General features: G+C 40.3%; 1 protein-coding gene across 5 annotated transcripts in view; it reads left to right on the plus strand.

Annotated features, from left to right (window-relative positions):
• Nucleotides 1-18,205, plus strand: part of lrriq1 (leucine-rich repeats and IQ motif containing 1) — a 223,927-nt gene that overhangs the window by 109,183 nt on the left and 96,539 nt on the right. For all 5 annotated transcript variants that reach the window (XM_086009304.1, XM_086009305.1, XM_086009307.1 and 2 more), the window contains 3 exons: nucleotides 4,797-4,870; nucleotides 7,516-7,609; nucleotides 15,697-15,876. In XM_086009304.1, coding sequence (XP_085865430.1) covers nucleotides 4,797-4,870; nucleotides 7,516-7,609; nucleotides 15,697-15,876 — 348 coding nt within the window. The remainder of the gene's footprint in view (nucleotides 1-4,796; nucleotides 4,871-7,515; nucleotides 7,610-15,696; nucleotides 15,877-18,205) is intronic.

Genomic DNA, 18,205 nt, shown 5'->3' on the forward strand with positions numbered 1-18,205 from the left:
CTGCCGGCGCGCAGTACTTGCGTATCCCAGGGGCGCAGTTAGTTCGATGCGTCCCCTGGGATCACATGGGCCATGGCGAGCCAATCGGAGCAGGGAATGCTTCATTCATAAGTTTAACAGGAAGGGCTGCCAAACTTAGAAATACTACGATCCCCAAAACATCACTAAATCTTCAAATAATTTTTTTTTAAATCACATTTTTTAAATAAACTATAAATTACATGAAATAACTATTTTAAACAATAATTTAAATTTTTGAAAAAAATAATTTTATTCTCTAACGGGGCTAAAAATAAACTTACCTTTAAAGTATTTAAAAATAATAAACCTGTGGAAAAAATGTTTTAATTTTAATTAATTCACCACTTACCTTGTTAAAAGCAGGCCTTGCAACTGCTTTTTACATGTCTAACTTCTGGAGACTTACCCTCCCGGGAAAACCTGCAAAAAAAAGTAAGTTTGATGCGCACGCGCAGCCTCTCCTGCGCACACGTTTGACCTCTGAACCCCTTCCTTTAAGGGAACGGAAGTACCCCGTGCGTACTCACCCATGGAGACCCGAAGTTCTGGGCCATTAATTTAAAAAAAAATCACTATTCAGTCAATATCTAAAATGTAATAGAACAAGTTATTTTAAGAGAAAACATGATTCAACCAGAAGAGGACATTATAAAACATTGCATACTGCTTTTGAATGACACAACAAAAGAGTTCTATCTAAATATTTTTTCAATAAAACTACAAATCAGCATTGTACTGATATGTGGTTTCTGGCATTTCATTGTTCTAACACAATAAAAACTGCAGTAGTAATGGGCAATAGTCAATTCAAATGGTATTGCAAGAAGAGTTGTTTCCATTCATAATTGTTGTGGAGAATTATTATCCTTATAGTCTTGATAAAATAGTAAAGAACTGATATAGTTGCTGAAGTTTTAAATGTGCCAGCATTACATTTTTGCACTCTAGAATACTTTATTGTTCCTTGTATATATTTCCAGATTCTTCTATTTCTTCTGAATTGTGGTTAATTTTATGTCATGTGGTACAAATTGCTGTGAAGAATATTCTTGGGAAGTGTCTGGACTAAAAGTGTTTTTATCTGAGACTTCAAAAATTGTAACTATGGGACATTGCGGCCTCGATTTTAACTGACCCGTGGAGTCGGGATTGGAGGTGTATGGGGGGTTAAAGTCCCGAATTCGGGGGTCCCGACACCATCCCGCCCCCAACCCGCCTCCATGTAAGTTTCAAAGGAGGCGGGTACCCGCCCCACACTGGGACCCGCCTACCCGAGGCAGGAAGGGATTAGTGACAATTAACTGCCTGTTAACAGGTAGTTAACAGGCAGTTTTTAGCCTAATCCCTATTTTATAGCTGGAAGTGAGGGATTCCTGACGGCTCCAAACCACGCCAAGTTAGAGGAGTCGGGCCGTCGGGTTGAAGGACTTGGAGGGGTCGAGATGTCGGTGTTCAGGTGAGTGATGGGTGCATGAGTGCAAAGGTAAATGTGTTTGGTGTGTCTAAAGTGTGTAAAGAAGTTTAAATTACCTGTACTTACCTTTTTAGCCTTCCTTCCTCTAGGTTTCGGGAGTCCATCATCTAACCGGCACAGAAAGCAGAATGGCTGCGATCTGTCAAAAGTGACAGCCTGCAGCTTTCAGTGCCGGCGAGATTTCTAACTGAGTCTGTGTAGAAGGACTCCGGTTAGAAGTAAGACTGTCAGTGTTTGACAGCTTCAAACGGCTGTGAAACACTGATATTTCATCTGTCAAAACGTCTTGAAAGATGAAATTTCAGTCTGTGGCGTCACCTGTTGCTGGGTGGCCCTTAATTGGCCTGCTGAGCCCACTGGGCGGGCTCAACAAGGTCAATCAAGTTAAAATCGCGTGGATTGGCCGCATCTCGATGGAGGCAGGACTACAACCCCGAAAGTTGTAGTCCCACCTCCTTCCCGACATCTGAGTGAAAATCACCCCCGCATCTTTAGATTTTCTTTGTGGTAAGAGCAATAATGAATTTTTTTTTTAACAAAATAAGCATTGCTAAATAATAAGAGTGAACTACATTTTCCCCAATTCTAAGACTACGGTGCAGAACAGTCCCTATTGTTTTCTTTAACAGCTAAGATTGTGGAAAGAATTAGCAGTAGTTGGCATGAATTACTTTGCAGTACATTGTTTGGTTTTTCAAATAACCACAATCTTCTTGCTTTTGATACAATTCCATGACTGGCTTGGTATAAACCTGAAGCTTAACTTGCCTGGATCTTAGTGTTACCTTTCACTGCACCTACCATTTTGAAATGGCTAGCAATTATTAGTTCTCTCTACTCTGGACTATTGGCCACGAATTTCATGGATCGCACTTAGGCAGAAATCACACCAAAATTTACACCAGTTTCTGCGCCGATCTTGCTGATGGGAGCTTGCGCCAAATAGAATCATAGAATGGTTACAGCATGGAAGAAGGCCATTTGGCCCGTTGAGCCCGTGCCGACTCTCAGCTAGTCCCACTCCCCTGCCTTTTCCCCGTAGCCCTGCATTTTTTTCCCCCTTCAGATACTTATCCAACTGCCTTTTAAAAGATAAGATTCAGTCTGCCTCCACCACCCTTTCAGGCAGTGAATTGCAGATTACATAGGATTACATAGGATATACAGCACAGAAACAGGCCATTCGGCCCAACCAGTCCATGTCGGCGTTTATGCTCCACTCGAGCCTCCTCCCATCTTTCCTCATCTAAATCTATCAGCATAACCCTCTATTCCCTTCTCCCTCATATGTTTGTCTAGCCTCCCCTTAAATGCATCTATACTTTTCGCTTCAACCACTCCCTGTGGTAGCGAGTTCCACATTCTCACCACTCTTTGGGTAAAAAGTTTCTTCTGAATTCCTGTTGGATTTCTTGGTGATTATCTTATATTGATGGCCTCTAGTTATGCTCTTCCCCACAAGTGGAAACATTCTCTCTCTATCCACTCTATCAAAACCTTTCATAAGTTTAAAGACCTCAATTAGGTCACCCCTCAGCCTTCTTTTTTCAAGAGAAAAGAGACCCAGCCTGTTCATCCTTTCCTGAAATGTATACCCTTGCATTTCTGGTATCATCCTTGTAAATCTTCTCTGCACCCTCTCCAGTGCCTCTATATCCTTTTTATAACATGGCAACCAGAACTGTACGCAATACTCTAAGTGTGGTCTAACGAAGCTTTGATAGAGGTTTAGCATAGCTTCCCTACTTTTCAATTCATTCCCTCTAGAAATAAACCCTAGTGCTTAATTTGCTTTTTTTAAGGCTTGCTAACCTGTGTCGCAACTTTTCAGCAAAAAAAGTCTTAAATCAGTTACGTGCAAATTTTCTCAGATAAAACAGCGCAACGCCAATCTTGCGTCAGTTACACCGAAACTTTCTAGGAAATTGCAGCCCATTATGTCTTGAGTACATCTTAATCATTGTTGGATTCAGTTTTTTGTAGAAGCTCCAGTTAGCTCTGTAGTTGCATAAAAATGTACCCTAAGTTCTGTATTGTTTCTTAATTACAACAGTAATGCATTGTAGCATCCTCTATTTTTCCTCAATTAAATGTCCATTATAGTGAGCTACAGTACTTAAGCCTCCAGTGAGATCTTTGCAATTTGGTGGTTTGGGCTCGAAATTGGCATGTAAATATAACTCTAAGAAGATGTTCACCATGATAAATTATTTTTGCATGTCCCCATCACGTCATGCAGTCCTTTGTTTTATAGGCATTGACCTTGCTAGATGCTCAGTATGCCAAGTGAAGTGCCTGGATTCATTATAGACTTGAAATTCTTTTGGCAGACACACCTTGTCAATATCTCTAGCACAGCAGCCAATGATTTAGAACTGGCTTGCAAAGCTAATTTTGCATCCAGCAACTTTTAAGATTACAACAACAGTACCCTAGACTTTTACACAGCCACTCTGAATATTGGTGCTGTACTTGTTTCAACCTCCTTAAAAATTCACCAAAAGCTTCTTCATCAAATTTAGCAGAAAGACTTCTTGATGTCTACCAAATGTCTGACCACCTCATTGTATACTGGTTACTAACCTATCTGCTATCTGTAAGTACCTTAACATCCACACAGCCTTGCCGAGCCACTCTGTTTTGTCATGAAAATCTTTGAACACAATGGGGAAGATTTGTTCTCGGTTTAGCTAAATCATCAACACTTTCTTTATAAATATGTTTTAGATTTTGCTACATCTAGCAACAGAGGAAATCTTCCCCATATCAGTCCAAGTGTTTGCTCACAATCTTATAGCCAAGCATTGCCAAATTAGGAAACATTTGTTTTCTATACCTGCAATTCCAGTCCTGAGGAAATCTCTACCTAAGGCTTTACTTTTTCAAATACTTTAAAATTAAATAGCCACCACTTTTTTTGCCCAGACAGTTTCTGTTTCTTATGATGAGATGATTTCTTGGCAATGTATCATCAAACAAGGCAAGGAAATTGTGGGTGTTTTGTTTTTGTTAAATTGACTTTGACTTGGAGAAGAGTTATCACAAACTAAACTGTACTACTGTAGTGTAGGCAGATGCATGGTATGCTAAACATTTGTCCTTTGTCTAATTGCTGCAGTAATCACACACATGTATATATGATTATAAATGAGAAAGCTGACTTGCAGAAGTTGCAATAAATTTAGTAGTTTATTAACATGAATGTAAATATCTTAGAATTGTAGAATTCGTAGTCATTAATAAGTGACTGAACTCATTATTTGTGCGTAAAATTATGTCCCTGTACTACTTTACTTTTTAGTCTGACACATCTTACAGCCATGTCTGACTTTCTGCTATTGGACAGACTTAACGTTAGCAATAATCGCTTATCAGGTGAGTTAACATCTTGCTTTTTTTCTCTCTCATTTTTCTTTTCACTATTTTTACCTAATTAGTTACCTGCTTGAAAGGTTTTCTGTTAGAGCACTCATCTCCTTCAGTCAGGACAGAGTTCTCTGTAGCTGCCTTCGAACATCACTCCACATCAAGTCAATGTGAAACACTACCATTGTGAAGTGCTCCATCTACTGCTCTGACCAAGAACAAGCATAACTTTTAGAGTCCATGCAATAAGCCAATGCTACATTCCTACCATTGTACAATAAATAGCCCAGTTATAATGCACTGTGGTTGGGACTCGGGGAGGTCGGATCTCAAGGCCAGCATCGGGGGGAGGCTGGGACTCGGGGCCAGCATCGGGGGGGAACCTGGAGATCAGGGCCAGGATCGGGGGAGATGAGAGAGGGCCTGGAGGTCTGAGTCGGGAGTGAGGTCGGAGATGATAACGGTAAATACTTATCTTTTCATTTGGTGCTGTTTAGCGTTTGTTTTCCCAGAAGTAAACATTGCTGGCGCTGGCTGCCTCAGACGCAAACCAAATTTGTAAGAGGTGGCAGAAGCCGGCGTTAGGCCCCTTATTTGAATATGTTAATAGCTTAACGCCTGCTTCAGACAAGGTAAATGACGCCTCTTTTTTTGCCTTCACCAAAATGGCATCTGGCGTGGCTCGTGCCGGAAGTGAGGCGGACGCCAGTTTTTCCACAAAACTGGCCTTAACAATCGGCACTGAGGTGCCAAATTTCAGGCCCTCTATGTTTAAATTGCCTGGGTTCAAGTGTTCATTGCACAGATTTAAAAAAATAATAATAATGTTAAAGAAATCCAAAAAAGGAGCTTTTGAGAGGAACACAATGAAATTATCCATGTGATTCATGATCAAAATGGTTTACCCTGTCTGTTTCGTGCAGCAAAACTTACCTTTTTATTGTAATACTGAGTTTTTAAAAATCAATGTTTTAAGTTGTGCAGAACTTAACACGCTTTCACAGGTCATGGTACAATATAGAGACATGGTTTGTTCTAGATAGCATTATACTTGCAGGTACATGCTTTGAATACACAAGACAGTATATATTCAGGTGGTATTACTGACTGATAGAATTGGAGCCATCTGTTACAATTTTTAGGTCTTTTCTAACCTTCATACTCTAGATTATTTCAACTCTAGTATTCACTCTATCCTCATACATTTGAGACTGTCCATGCTTGCCTTGAGATGTAAATAAGCTCACAGTAAACATGCCCTGGAAATAGGAACAGGTGTAGGCCATTCAGCCTCTCGAGCCTGTTGCACCATTCACTCAGATCATGGCTGATCTGTACCACAACTCCATTTACCAACCTTTGCCTTGATACCCTTACCTAACAAAAATCTAACAATCTCAGTCTTGCAAATTCCAATTGACTCAGCATCCACAGTCTTTTGTGGGAGAGAGTTCTAAATTTCCACTACCCTTTTTTGTGAAGAAGTGAATCTTGAATGGGCTAACTCTAATTTTAAGATTATGCTCCGTTGTCTGGATTCTACCGCCAGCCAAAGCTAGTCAAAAATACTGAATTTTTGTCACATCATTTTCCAAACGGCCCAGTAAACCTACCACTCTGTAAAAGATTGAGATTATGTTGACACATAGCGTACACTTCTTTTTTATCTCTTTGATTTTGTATGATTGCAAAGTAATCATTCATACCATGGGGTAAATTTCCAGCACAGCATTGCTGCAGAGCTTTGCACACTGGGAGCGCTTAATGGGAATTCACGTGTACAGCCCCACAATATTCCATCCATTAAAATTGTTGGAGGCACATGTTCTGATTCCTTGTATGCACTTCTGGCTCACAAAGTGTGCACTGAGGGGTGTTGAAGACGAAAATTGACCCCCTACATACCTTAGAGTAGCCTATTGTTTACTCCATGAGTTAACATGATTGTGCCATCCGAAGAATGCAGTAGTGTAAGGTCACCTTAAGACTGATAAGGTTATCCGTGATGGTGCCTGTGGGATATCTTGTAGCTAGGCAAGGAGTTAAACAATTTAATCCCATTTACTAGATTTGAAAACAAAAAAAAGTGCAAGTACTGGAAATCAGAAATATAAATACACTGTAGTAAATCCTGGAGATATACAACTGGTCTGTGAAATAATAAGTGTAGATCTGAGAAAGGGTCTACACCCGAAATGTTAACCTGTCTTTTCTCTTTTCAGAAGTTGACAGACCTGCCATTTACTAGATTGTTTGTGACTAACACAAATTCAATTGCTACTTCTACGCAGCATTATTGGACTACAAGTATATATGTAGCTTCAAATCTTTAGTCCCATACAATCTGGTGTATAAGTCAGACCTTCGGGTTTTTATGACTGTGACTGTGGGGGTGAAATTTCAACTTATTGTTTTCCACTTGGTTGCACATTGAAAGAAAGTAATGTAACACTCTAATAGAATCTAGATGTTATTTTACCAACAAAGCCCTTAACATTGTAAAATATAGAATATTGGTACACTTTTTTTTATAAAAGACATGCCCTTCAAATTGTTTTTCCAACATTCTTGATTTTTTTTCAGAACATGTATATTAGCCAGCTTGTTTATTTTATCTGCTTTAATCAGTTTTGAATACGTTTCCTTTATCATAGATCTCAAGAGCTTCCTTTTATGTCTTAATGGATGTCATAGTCTGCTGGAGTTGTTACTAGATGGGAATCCATTTCAGCAAGAGTCAGACTGGAGGTAAGCCAAACCCATTTTTCAAGCATTACCATCTGACAAGCAGGACAATATATTACTGAATTGAATGCAATACTTAAGAATGCCTCAATAAAAATATAAATCACTATCTCACAGGTCATATCACATGTAGAAACATAGAAGATAGGAGCAGGAATAGGCCATTTGGCCCCTCGAGCCTGCTCCGCCATTTAATGAGATCATGGCTGATCATTCAAATTCAGTACCCGGTCCCTGCTTTCTCCCCTTATCCCTTGACCCCTTTAGCCTTAAGAAATATATCTAACTCCTTCTTGAATATATTTAATGAATTGGCCTCAACTGCCTTCTGTGGTAGAGAATTCCACAGGTTCACCACGCTCTGGGTGAAGAAATTCCTCCTCATCTCTGTCCTAAATGGCTTACCCCTTATCTTTAGACTGTGACCCCTGGTTCTGGACTCCCCCGCCATCGGAAACACCCTTCCTGCATCTAGTCTGTCTAGTCCTGTTAGAATTTTATAAGTTTCAATGAGATCCCCTCATTGTTCTAAACTCCAGCGAATATAAGCAATCGATCCAATCTCTCCTCATACGTCATTCCTGCCATCCCAGGTATCAGTCTGGTGAATCTTCGCTGCACTCCTTCCAGGGCAAGAGCATCCTTCCTCAGATAAGGCGACCAAAACTGCACACAATACTCAAGGTGTGGTCTCACCAAGGCCCTGTACAACTGCAGCAAGACAGCCTTGCTCCTGTACTCGAATCCTCTCGCTATGAAGGCCAACATACCATTTGCCTTCTTAACCGCCTGCTGCACCTGCATGCTTACCTTCAGCGACTGGTGCACAAGGACACCAGGTCTCGTTGCACTTCCCCTTTTCCCAATCTATTGCCGTTCAGATAATAATCTGTCTTCCTGTTTTTGCCACCAAAGTGGATAACCTCGCATTTATCCACATTATACAGGTAGACTATCCTTTATCCGAAAACCTCGGGACCAGCCGTGTTTCGGTTTTAGGAAAATTTCGGATTTCGGAAGGTGCGCGAAAACACTTCGGTTTTCAGAGGTAATTCGGTTTTCGGGAGTGCGGATAAAGGATACACTATCCCTTATCCGAAAGGGTGGGATAAATAACGACTATAAATAGTCGGGGGTGGGGGTCGGCGGGGGTCGTGGTCGTGCGCATTTCGGTTTTCAGAAGTCATGCTTTGCTCCACTTTCGGCTTTCAGAGGTTTTCTGGTTTCGGATGTGCGGATAAAGGCTGGTACACTTACGCTGAGCGATTTCGGTTTTCAAAAGTGCGGAAAAATGCTACACTATCCCTTATCCGGCTAGGCCTGTAAGTCGTGCGCCACTCTGGTCATGTCGTGCGCACGACTTACGCTGACCGAAAAAACCTTCGGTTTTTTGAGGGTTTCGGTTTTCGGAAGTCCGGATAAAGGGTAGTCTACCTGTACTGCATCTGCCATGCATCTGCCCAATCACCCAACCTGTCCAAATCATACTGGAGTTTCTCGGCATCCTCCTCACCGCACACACGTCCACCCAGCTTTGTGTCGTCTGCAAACTTGGAGATATTACATCTAGTTCCCTTGTCTAGATCATTAATAGTAGAACTTGTATTAATTGTATTGTCTAATATCACATTGTGTTAATTGTGAAATAATAGCTGGAATTCATGTGTTAATTTCTTTCATCTTTTGAATTAATCATATGGTCCTATTTTCCCAATGAAAAAAAAGTATTATTTTTGTATTACAACTTATGTGAATTTAGTCAGTAGCTTGCAGTTAAATAGTCGCCCTAAAGATTTTTGCCATTGTAGTGGATTCCTTTCGTTCTTTTTAGTTTGCCAGTTAAAAGAATGAAACTAGCCATGATATGACCAGTTTTTGCTCGTATTGTACATAAGTCACACTTTCATATCTGTTGTTAGACTACAAGAAGTCGCCTGTAACATGAGGACAGGCTACTTAAGCGTCTCTATTTATGGTACAACATATTTCAGGAATGTACAATAAATTTTCTAATTAATGTTTTTAATAAAGTAAATCTAGAAAATAGGAGACGTAAAGCTCAAGATTCTTGGGACTGGGGGTGGGTGGGTTGGTGGATGGATGTTTTCGCAGCAGCAGCACAGTTGGAATTGGGTCGGGATTTGGGCCAGAAACCGGTTCTGCCAGGTCTCTGCTTATTTTTCTGCAAGTTTCTAAATCTGTCAGAGGTAGGAGCAGGCACTTCTTGGACTGATGAAATGAAGGTCTCTTCTCCCACTCAGCTTCAAGAATTTTAAGCCTCAAGCTGCAGAGATTCGATTTCCCAGTCTCATCGAGGTGAAGATGTCACTCGATATGTCTGTTTGGTGTCAAACTTTTGGTAGTTTGCACATTATTATGTGTGCATCATGTGCACCTAGAACTAAGCTAACTTCCTAGACTCATTTTACTTTTTTTTACTATTGTCTGATATTACAACAGGGTGCAGCTGGACGCATTTGTAATAAGCAGAAATGTCTCATAAATTTGACCCTGATAGTTGGGGACATGGAAATTCTTGGTGAAGTTGAGGTGGGAGTGAGGAGGAGGTTGGGTTTCAGGCACATGGATTTAGCAGGAGGTGGTAATACATGCATAGGGCCAGTGGGTAGGGGATGGGTTTGGTGGAACAGACTGGGGGAGCATCTCTGAAGCATGTAGTCTGCGTACAGATGAAAATGGCAGGTCCCCTCAAATGCTATAATTTTCAAAATTGTGAAAAGAAATTAGGATTAATTTTCATTTCACTTTGTGATGCTCCTTAAAACCTGCCTCTTTGACCAAACTTTCAGTCATCTGTCCTAATATCTCGGTATGTGGCTCGGGGCCAAATTTTGTTTGATAACACTCCTGTGACGCGACTTGGAACGTTTTTACTACGTTAAAGGTGCTATATAAATGCAAGTTGTTGTGTAGCATGTGCACATGAGTGAGTATTAATACATGTTAGAGCAGGGATGCAGAATGAGATTATTACACTCTGGCTGAATAGATTTAGCTGTTCTTTTGTAATCTTATAGCTCAGGTTGTAAAAATTTATACGGTTGGAGGACATGCAGCCTATTGTATCTGTGTTAGCTCTTTGCTAGAGCAATCTAAAGCTAATCCCATTGCGTGTGTCTCTTCTCAGCGCCCTGTATCTTTCTCTGCTTCAAATATTTATCTTATGTTCCCTTAAAAGATGCAATGTTCTCTGCCTCAACTATTCCATGTCGCAAAGCATTCAATGCTCCAATAACTCTCTTAATAAATAAAGTGCAATGCTTCACGTTAGTCAGTATTAGATTTCATCAGTCGTTTGCCTAAATGATTAAAATCTTTCTAAAAATTCTAAAATGCGTCTTCAATTTTTGCACTCTCTGTACTTTAGTACGAGGTAACTATGATTTCTGGAGTTTGATGGTGAGTTTCTTCATGTTTTTTTTATTTGCCTTACTGAGATCAGCATTATACTTAACCAAAATGCCATCAGTCTCCGTGTGTCCAAAGGTTTTCAGACCCCTGCACCCTCCATGTGTTCCGAATGACTAAGCAGTTGGGACATACCCCAATGGGCATATCCCTGTTCTGCATAATAAGGGAGGAGGAAAAGGCAAGTAGCTCTGAGTGATGTGCCATGGCAGAAGGCCGGGAAATTCCTCAGAGCTGCTTCCACTCTGCTACCGTAACTGCACCGGATGTGCGGTGGAAAATCAGTTTACATACGTAAATGGTGTTTCCGCCACAATTCCAGTGAAATTATGGTGGCAAGAGGCTCTGAGAGTGAGGTGCAATGGCAGAAGACAACATCCCACTTGCTATTACCCCTATTGGCGGTGCAGCATTTGCACTTGTCTTGTACGTGTTTTTACGTAGGAAAATGAGCTCTGCAGGAAATGTTGGTGCAGGTTCCCTTTGGCAAAGTCGGTGCAGAAACCGGCGTAAATTTTGCCATAATTTCTGTGTAAGTGTGATCCAGGAAATTCCAGGCTAGAGTCTTGAATCATATGTATACAAGCTTATAGATATCCCTATATCGGTTGTTACAGTGCTGTGGAATACTGCTCCACCATCTGGTTAAAAATTACCAGTCCTTAATGTTAGATTAAGGCTAATAGTCATTTTTATATATCACTCTGCAGAGTAGCTTAGTCATGTTATCGCCAAAGCAGTGTAAGCAAGACAAGCTGATCCTAGAAATTCATGCAACACAAGGAATGGGGTTGAATAGGAACATTGTTGTGTGATGCTCCTGTGGCACTTTAATTGGCTGTTTTCCAAGTAGCACCTGATGTTGAGGGTCCAGTCTATCATGCGTCTCCAAACAGAAAGCAGAAAAACATCAAGGCATTAATTCGGGCTGCATTGGCCACTCATTCCCAGTCAATGGGTGGAAAATCTAGCTCTAATTGATGATTCAGTGACACAAAGTTTTAACTGTAGACTACTGAGTGAACAATTATTGCACATGGGCTGACCTTTGGTTGATTGCAATGTATGATGAGCTATTGAAACCTGACATTTGTTTTGTTGTCTATGGAATACTGGTATGAAAACTGTTTGCTAGTTGTGATAAAGTAAACAGTTAGCGTATGCTTTGAAAGTTTTTGAATGTAAAGCATGTGAAATGCACATGTTATAAGCAAGATTGCACTTGTGCAGGACCTAGCACTTCTTAGTTGTTTTCATTTTGGGGAGTGTTAAGCTGGCTAGAGATGAAAGCTTCAGACGTAGGGGAGCTGCTATCATTCAGGGCCTTAGGAATAGGGTTACTGGAAGTTCATAATCAGAGCTCATTATAAGCATTTGGCTTAAATGTGCAATCAACAGTAGAACCTACAGATCATTGCTGTCATAGGGCAACCAGACTGAACATAGCTCTTGGGTAAATTAATCATGACTATTTTATTGCTTCTTGTTACATAAAGCAGGAACCCTCCACTTCTTATCGCTTGCAGGGAAGTTTGAAATATCTGTGTGATAAGAACCAGGTAGCTCTGACACGTAGATTTATAAACTGATTGCATTTCTGTTGAGAGTAGAGCCATAATGAACATGTGAATAAACATTTCAATTTACGCAAGATGTATTTTAGTTTCCCATCAAGAAAGGACTGAGCCCAAAATCATCAAAATTGTCCCTAATTTAAAGACTGTTTAAAAACTGTAGGTAGTGGATAATATTTTGTAGTTATTAAAAAGATGCATGTACAATCTGTCATGAAGGAATCACAGTACTTTTAGCAAGCTAGAAATGAAATGAGGTCCATTGCAGAAAATGTGTTACATTAATTAGTTCTTGTAATTGACATGATTACTTATATGCATTATATTTCTTTTTTACAATATTGCCAGGTCAGTATACTGTAAAAGTTGGTAAATAACTTTCACCCTCATGCAGCGATTATACCCTCATAATATAAAGATGTGTCCTCCACTGATACAATTTAAGAAAATATTAAATAATACTGAATCTCCCATGGCCTTGCTCATAGTTATTCGTAGGAAATGGTATGTCTTTTAACAAAAGTTCTGACAACAGGTCATCGACCTGAAATGTTGACTCTGTTTCTCTCCCCACAGACGCTGCCTGACCTGCTGAGTATTTCCAGCGTTTTATGTTTTTATTTCAGATTTGCAGCATCCGCAGTATTTTGCTTTTGTCTTTTAACTGTGTTGTACTAGGTGGGGGGGGGGGGGGGGGGGGGGGGGGGTGGCGGGGGCGGTTACAGCACCTCCTCTGGAGCAAGTAAGAACAGCAGCCATGTCTGTTTTAGCATTACCCATTGATTTCAATGCTCTGCAGGCATGACCGCATTACCAACTCAACGATTTAAATATATACCCAGGGCTGTAGAAAGCAGGTCCAATTACAATCTGTCCACTAATTGAGGCTACTTAAAATTATTGAGAGCCTGAGTGGGTGCGGAGAAAGCGTGTGGATTTTAAATGTCTCCGTCAACTGAGACTATTTAAAAAAAATATTAAAAATATGAATGGAGCTTTAGGGGCCAAGCCCAATTAAAAATTGTCCACCAACTGAGACCATTGAAGAAATTATTTCTAGTTAGAGTGGGGTGCAAGGCAAGTGAAGTGAAAAATGCTATTAAAAATTTTATTCTGAGCAGGAGGAACGGAATCAGACAGGGCCATTTAAAAAATTACCCAGAGGTGGAAAAGTGTTACAGAAACGAGAGCCATATAAACATTTACTGAGAGCTATACTGGGGAAAGTGAGGCCAATAGGGCTGTGGAAAAATTTAGAGCTGGAGGAACAGGGGCCGACATAGCGACTGAACAATTAATGGAGAACTGGAGCGGGGCTAACAGTGCCATGGAAATTTAAACCAGAACCAAGGCTGGAGCAAACTGGGCTGAAGGTTGCGATTTTAAAAATGAAAATGGAGAACTGGACTGTTGATGCCATAAAGCTTGAAACCAGAACTGGAGCTGGAGCAAGTGGGACTGACAACAGCTACTGCTGCCCTTAAAAAAATTAACACAGAACCGATCTGGGGCGAGAGGAAGCGAGGCCGACGTAACCAGTGAAAAATTTATTGGTCCTTGACAGGAGCTGGAGGAAGCAGGAGCAATTGAAAAAAATTTATGGCGAGCTGGAGTAGAGCTGACAGCGCCATTAAACTTCAAAGCAGCACCAGGGCTGGAGCGAGCAGGACCGATGACAGCTGAATTTAAAGAAAAAAATTACAACAGAAACACAGCATCATAAATAAAGCTGCACCAATTTTTGTTTTAAAAAACTTGGCACAAAGTTTTGAAGCTTACTCATAATTTCAAAAACACAAAGGAAAAGCTGTAACAGACCAACAGCAGCAGGTTTAGAGGTTAGTTTAGGATTGCTATCATGGCAATGGTGACAGAGGTGCTAGATTTCCATCTAGTGGCAGAATGCCTGTAACTACAGTGTTACAGGAGCTGTTTACAAAGGAAAATTCCATTATAATGTTTACATGGAGAATTTCAAGGTTAAATGTTGACGTTAAAGCATAATTTAAAAAAATTATGAAAACAGGAAGTGAAGTTTCTGGAAAGACGGTATTTTTATTGCCTAAATGTGAAACAGAAAAATAATTTATATATTGAATTTTTTAGTAAGTGATGTACTAGTTCCAGTGCACCTAGGAAAATATACTTGACAAAAATGTACTTTATTTGAGACATCATAATGCTGTAAGTAGAAATAATCTTTGAAAATTACAGTATTAACAAGATAACATAACAATAACAGTATGCATTTATTTAGCACCTTTAAAGGAAAATGCAGAGGCGTAAGGGGAAAAGGTGGATGCTGACCCAAAGGAGGAGATATTAGGAGAGACCAAATGTAAAATTTACCTTTTATAGCTGGCCATTCTCTATTAAATGTTAGGATTCAACAACACAGATTTTACTGAGAATATCCATCATAAAACACCTTCTTAGGCTTTATTAGAACTTTGAGCCTTTTCTTATAAAGAGAATTGATGAGCATGTTGACAGGCCATTCACAAGGATGTTTAAATTCACTGTGGTGATACTCCTTATTACTATATTTTCCTTTCAGATAATTCTTCCTGAACTTTTAATATGAAAGGAAAAGATAACATATTACAGGAGAAAAGAGCATGTTGTGCTTTTTTTCCAGGAACACATAATTTAGTATTCACAGAGGAGGGGGCCAAATTATGTTTTTTCCCTCACTTTTAATCTCTGGTGATCTGAGATGCATTATTCCCAGTTCAGGATTTCTGGCGTGAGTCCATGGTTTTTTTCTGTTTTTTTGAAGGGGACACCTTTAATTTTACCTTTAATCATCTTTTTGGCCACTAAATTGTATAATCTTTTAAGATTGACTTATGCTTTGATTAATGGTGATCTTGTATTGTTATAATATCATACTTTTCTATGCAGGAAAAATTGTTTTTAAGGGTTAAATCCAATATGAATATTCAACTTGGAGCATTTAAATATGGTGCTATACAATTAAAAAAAACACAGGATTTCAATGAAAGATTACAATTATATTTTAGTACTATACAACAATAAAATATAGCAGCAATCTTTTATATCAATCTTGTGTATTGTTTCTTTCAGATGTTCAGTCCTGAAAATATTGCCAAGACTGAAGGTAGTGGATGGTGAGAGGATTAGTTCCACTGATGAGTCTTCTGCAGAAAGGCATAGCAGACCTTCACCAGGGAGTTTTCTGGCACTGTGTCAGGCCCAGCTTCAGGACTTTGAATTATTACTCAGGAGACATGAAACTGAACTAGAGTAAGTTTCTCTTTTCACATTTCATCCCTTTTTGACTGTAACATGAGGCCATGCTTCATGCAAGCACATAGTTTTTTGACACATATGTTGGTTTGATTAAAGAATTGCATAAAACAGGAAACAGGACAATTTAGTATAGGTATTTTCCAGTTTTAATATATCAACACTTGACTTGAGATTTCCACTGAGGCTAGTTCCCGGTGTGGGTTGGAATGAAATTCAATATTTGGTAAAAATGTCACTTTGGCTTACTGGCATTTCTACACTATCTTTACATTATATCATAGTATGTAAGCAAATCAATAAAAAGATTGACATATTTATAACAACAACTTGCATTTATAGAGAACCTCTAAAGTATGAAAATGTCCCAAGGTGCTTCACTGAATCATAATCAGACAAAAATGGACATTGAGCCAAAGAAGGAGATATTAGGAGGGGGTGACTAAAAGCTTGGTGAAAGAGATAGGTTTTAAAGGAGGAGAGAGAGTGGAGAGGCAGAGGTTTATAGAGGGAATTCCAGAGTAGGATGCTGTGGTGGACCATGTCAAATGTTGCAGAGAGGTTGAAAAGGATGAGGACACAGTCACCATGGTCACAGTCACAGAGGATGTAATTTGTGACTTGGATTAGATTGTGGTAGGCACGGAAACGTGATTGGAGCGATTTAAACGGGGTTGTGGGAAAGATGGGCATGGATTTGGGAGAATATGACATATTGAAGGACTTTGGAGAGGAAATGGAGGTTGGAGATTGGTGGTTTACAAGGACAGAGGGGTCGAGGATGGGTTTATTGAGGAGGGGGTTGGTGACGGCAGTTTTGAAAGGGGGACAGTACCAAAGGGGAGTGAACCATTCACAGTATCAGCTAGCATGGGCCAGGAAGAGAAGTTGGGTGGTCAGCAATTTAGTGGGAATGGGTCAAAGGAGCAGGAGGTGGGTCTCATAGACAAGATAAGCTTGGAGAGGCCATGGGGGGAGATAGAAGAGAAACTAGAGAAAGACGCGGGTTGAGGGCTAGGGTGGGGGGAGAGCTTTTAGAGAGGTTTAGTTTGATGGCCAAAGAGAAGAGGAGTATGCGACAGAGGCAGCGAAATGGATGATATCAATCTTAGTGAAGAATAAATCCATGAGATCCTCGCACTTGTTGGAGGTGAGGGTGGAGGGGCAGGGAGCGGGGTTTCAGGAGATGGTCCGTAGTGGAGAAAAGAAGCCAGTGGTTATCTTTGCTCTCCAGGATGATTCTGGAGTAGTGTGTGGTTTTGGTAGAGGAGAGTGAGGCCCGATAACGCTTGATGTGGTCCAGCCAGATCTGGTGATCGATGGCTAAAGCAGTTATGCTCCAGATACACTCAAATTTGCCCCCCTTGGACTTGAGGGAGAAATTTATGCTTCATAAATATTTCAACATGTGTTTTTTTTTTACTGTGCACTCAGTGTCTGCTTCACCCTTTCTCAGGTTGAGTTTATCACTAAGCCAATGCAGTGCAGAGCTCTTTCCATTCTGAAAACACATACAGGAAACTTTGGTTTATCCGGAGGTTATATGTCCGGAGCACTCGATCTAACGGCAAAAATCAGGAGCCGTTTTCTATATGTTTTTTTAGTTCTCGTTGCTTTTTTTTCCCAGTCAAGCACTGCAAGGTCTGTAGCTATAGCAACAGCTTCAGCTACAGACGCTTGCAGCTGCAGCCGACTGTTTTGAAGCTGTTGCTAAGCAACAGGGTTTGTTGATTCACACGGAGCTTCTCAGTTCCGTATGTTTAAACATTAACTCTGGTATGTCCGGCACTTTTGATGTTACAGCACCAGCTCAGTCCTGTCAGTGCCGGATATCAGAAAGTTTCCTGTACACACTATCTTTAGCCTCAAAGGATTTACCCCGTACAATTTCATAAATTGCCTATGTTCATGACTTAAGAAGTGGTATTGCAAAATTTGTGCTAATTTGGCTCAGTTTGAAGGTAGCTCAAGAACTGTGGGTGTGATTCTTCTGGCTGGCAATAGTTAGGACCAATCTTAATCACCAGCAGTAACAGGAGTTCACAGCTGGGTGGCAGCAGTGAACTAGCAATACTGTCCCAAATATTTGGTTTTCTCTGGGCTCTAATCACCAGCAGTAAGAAAGTGCCACTAGACCATGGAAGCAGCGAGTTAGCTGCAATGATAATCTGCCATTCAATCTCCCCTCTTCAGTGGTGATGTTACGAGACAAGGTCAGTGGAAACGGGATTTGTTTCTGCCACAGTACATAAAGTACAGCTGCCTGAGCACGTGGAATTATTTAAATGGAGTAATATCCTGCTATGACAACATAGGATTCCAGGGA

The sequence above is a fragment of the Somniosus microcephalus genome, chromosome 16 (assembly GCF_052327205.1).
Source record: "Somniosus microcephalus isolate GS21.2 chromosome 16, FLI_Smic_1.0, whole genome shotgun sequence".
NCBI classification, from domain to species: domain Eukaryota; kingdom Metazoa; phylum Chordata; class Chondrichthyes; order Squaliformes; family Somniosidae; genus Somniosus; species Somniosus microcephalus.